The 3,038-nt window shown below is 48.0% G+C and overlaps 1 protein-coding gene across 1 annotated transcript; it reads right to left on the bottom strand.

Annotated features, from left to right (window-relative positions):
* Positions 1–264: 264 nt before the first annotated feature.
* On the bottom strand, positions 265–2,996 carry LOC125503047 (basement membrane-specific heparan sulfate proteoglycan core protein-like; the record flags this gene model as incomplete). Its single annotated transcript, XM_048662774.1, is given in 6 exon segments — positions 265–1,522; positions 1,590–1,752; positions 1,803–2,003; positions 2,061–2,261; positions 2,317–2,617; positions 2,671–2,996. Coding segments are annotated over 6 exon segments (1,232 nt in total), but the record flags the coding sequence as incomplete, so codon positions are not given.
* Positions 2,997–3,038: the final 42 nt, after the last annotated feature.

The raw sequence follows: 3,038 nt of genomic DNA, 5'->3' as shown, positions 1-3,038 counted from the left end.
AAGACTCAGGCCCCATAAGAGCCTGTACAAAGTTTTCGTTCTTTCGCCTAGTCGGAGGAGATTTTTTGCGAAACAAACCAACCCACTTTCACGGGCATTCTGTCCATATCGAACATCGTATGAAGGAAAAAATGTGAAAAAACAATTAAAATTTTTGAACCAAACCAACAAACGCGTAGGGTTTTGGACGATTTTTACATTGAACTTTTTTCCAAAACGAAATCTTTCAAAAAAAAATGATAAAAGTGGTTTTTTGCAAAAAAATGTTCTTACAAAGCCCAGAACGATTGATAGCAAATGCAAATCTCAGCACGCCACTGCTTAGAACAGCTCAGTGATCATAAAAAACGTTCTATTCACTTTCCTGCTAAATTGAGTCGTTAGGGAGCTACCGCAGGTTTTAGGGTTTCGCACCAAATTTCCTCACTTTCGACTCAAATGAAGTTTTTCACCCCCAGTGTTTGAAACTGACATTTGATATGAAAAACCATCCAAAATGAGCTTGCAGAGTGCAAACCAACCTTGGAGCTTTCATAAAGCTTTGCAGTTTCAGGCCTCAGAACAGCCTGCACACAAGGTTTTCCTTATGGAACGTGCTGAAAGCAATTTGGAAAAAACGACTTATTTTTGGATCAAAAAATCTATCGAGGATTTAGCTTGATCTTCACAACGACTTTTGTACTCTCAACCGACGCTTTCAATGAAAAAAAAAATTGCTTGGTTAAATGTCGGGCTGGTCATAATCTATCTACAAGTAATTTTCGCAACAAAACCCCCGCAGCAATTTTAACCACGCCACTGGTTAGTGGAACGCAAAATTCCTAAAAATGCTCGTATTCACATTGTGTCTAAAGACCAGCTTTTGAACGATTTTTGATTTGAAGCCAAATTTCGAGGGAATTTTACCAGCTTCCACCCACACCGAATTGAGGTCGAATCCTCACTGTCCTTTAATCTTTTAACGCTTAAAACCAAAAACACGTGGATCAATGCAAAAATCCGTCCATCCTCAGGCCGCACGTCCTCCCTTTGAAGACCTCTTGCAGCTAAACGACCCTCTCGTGTCCCCCATGCGAGATTATTCTAGATCTAAACGATTTATTGCAGTTCAGGCTAGACCTGAATGAATTGGTCAACAACGAGATCGCGACACTGTTAGCGCTATGGAGAGGAGAATGGAGAACGACCACAACGGGCGACTGATGTGATGGAGAGCCGTTTGAGCAATGCTGGATGGCTTCGGGTGAATAATGTTAACAGGGGGCGGCTCCACGAACTCATCGAACTCATCCAAATCGGAGAAAATCAGCGATGATGGAATCCAGCGCAATCTATTAGCAGCGTGAAATGAAAGAAAAACGACTGTTAGGGACATGCAACCGATGGAACCGACTGAAAATGTTGATGCGACTGATGAAGCCTTGCGAATTGGTTCCCCCCATGCAAATTCTCCAATTTGCTCACCCGCAATTGCGATAAAAACTACTGCGCCTCTACATAGCTGTCGCCCCAGCTTCCATCGCTATAAGTCCAATGTGAATCATTATAAGGACACTATCTGGACCAGGAAGAGGAAGCGGCTCACTTACCTGGAACAGGACTTCACGTTCAGACCATTGATGGCTTTTACGCCCAGATCCAGAGTTTTGGACTGTTGCAGCTCGAAGCCGTGGATGCAGCCCTGGAATCCTGCGGAGAACTTTCCGCCGGTCATCTGGCTGATGTTGGGCGCCCCGCCGAGGAAAATGTTGCCTAAACAAGTCACGCTGTAGACGAATGGCTGCAACTCTTTGGGGACTTACCGTTGCAGTTCAGGCTGGTCACGCGGCCCTCCGAATGGCCCTCTGCAGAAAACTCGTAGTCGATATCGACTGATCCGTCGCGAGCCTGGCGCTTCAGGATGACGCTGTGCTTTTGGCCATCATCCACCTTCACTTGCGTGTTGCGAATGATTGCAGGTCCACTTCCCAGGTCGTAGCTGAACTCCAGGAACCCATTGGACACTGCAGAACAACGCGCAGGATTAAATTGGTGTTTAGTTGAGTCGGGTGGGCACTCACAGGCCAAAGAGACGTAGTCCTGGCCTTGGCCATCCTCATCTGGCCCTTGTCCATGCCAGAAGATCAAGCCTTCGGATTTGTTGGTGGAAAACTCCAGAGCGATGATTTCCGCTTCGTTCTCATTGCGATGAGGCAGCAACGCCTTGCTGAACTCCAGCCAGGAGTTGCCGTTGAACTGGGCGTCTGTTCTGAGCTCGATTCCTGGAAAATGCCAAAAATCATCCCAGGTGTCTGCGGTGTTTCGGGCGTTTAGTACTCTGCTGGCAGGCGGCGCCGGCGAAGCCCAAAGGACAGTCGCAGCTGAACCCGGTGGTGTTGAAGCTGCAGATTCCGTTGTTCTGGCAGGGTTGCCTTAGGCAAAGATCCACCGGGACTTCGCAGTTTTTGCCACTGAAGGCTGCAGGGCAAGTGCATTGGTAGTTCACAGGCGAGAGGGGGATGCAAGGTGCGTTATTCCTGCACGGGTTGTCGGAGCAGCCGGTTTTTTTGCTGTCGTACGCCACTGGTTTGATGGAGGTCTCGTGGTAGCCCACTGGGATGCCGTTCTCGATGTCCTCCTGTGCCCAAATCGGTCAAAATTTCGTTTTTGAACTGAATTTCGCTCAACTACCTCATTGGCGCAGTCCTCCACATTGGACGAATCCGTGATGTTCCTCATCATCGCATCGTCCAGCCCGGAAATGTTGATGTCCATAATGCATCCGTTGAAGCCGCCCTCCACTTTGACGCCATCATTCAACTTCACCGTGAATTCGTCGTAGCCGCCCACATACAGAGGCGTCAGCAGCGTCAAGGTCTTGAAAAAGTTGGAGAATCGGGTGGGAGTAGTGGGATGGCCATCAATCATAATCCGGCCATCCTGCGCCGATCTGATTGCCACCACGTCCGACCATTTATTGGGCTCGATCTCCTGGTCGCTTCTGATCACGTACGCTCCTGCAAATCGTCCAAGAGGCTTCTTAATGGTCTAATAAATCT

This window comes from Dendroctonus ponderosae, unplaced genomic scaffold, assembly GCF_020466585.1.
Source record: "Dendroctonus ponderosae isolate FM_Combo_2020 unplaced genomic scaffold, Dpon_F_20191213v2 Dpon_F_20191213_1157, whole genome shotgun sequence".
NCBI lineage: Eukaryota > Metazoa > Arthropoda > Insecta > Coleoptera > Curculionidae > Dendroctonus > Dendroctonus ponderosae.
This window is presented reverse-complemented; position numbering and strand designations above follow the sequence as displayed.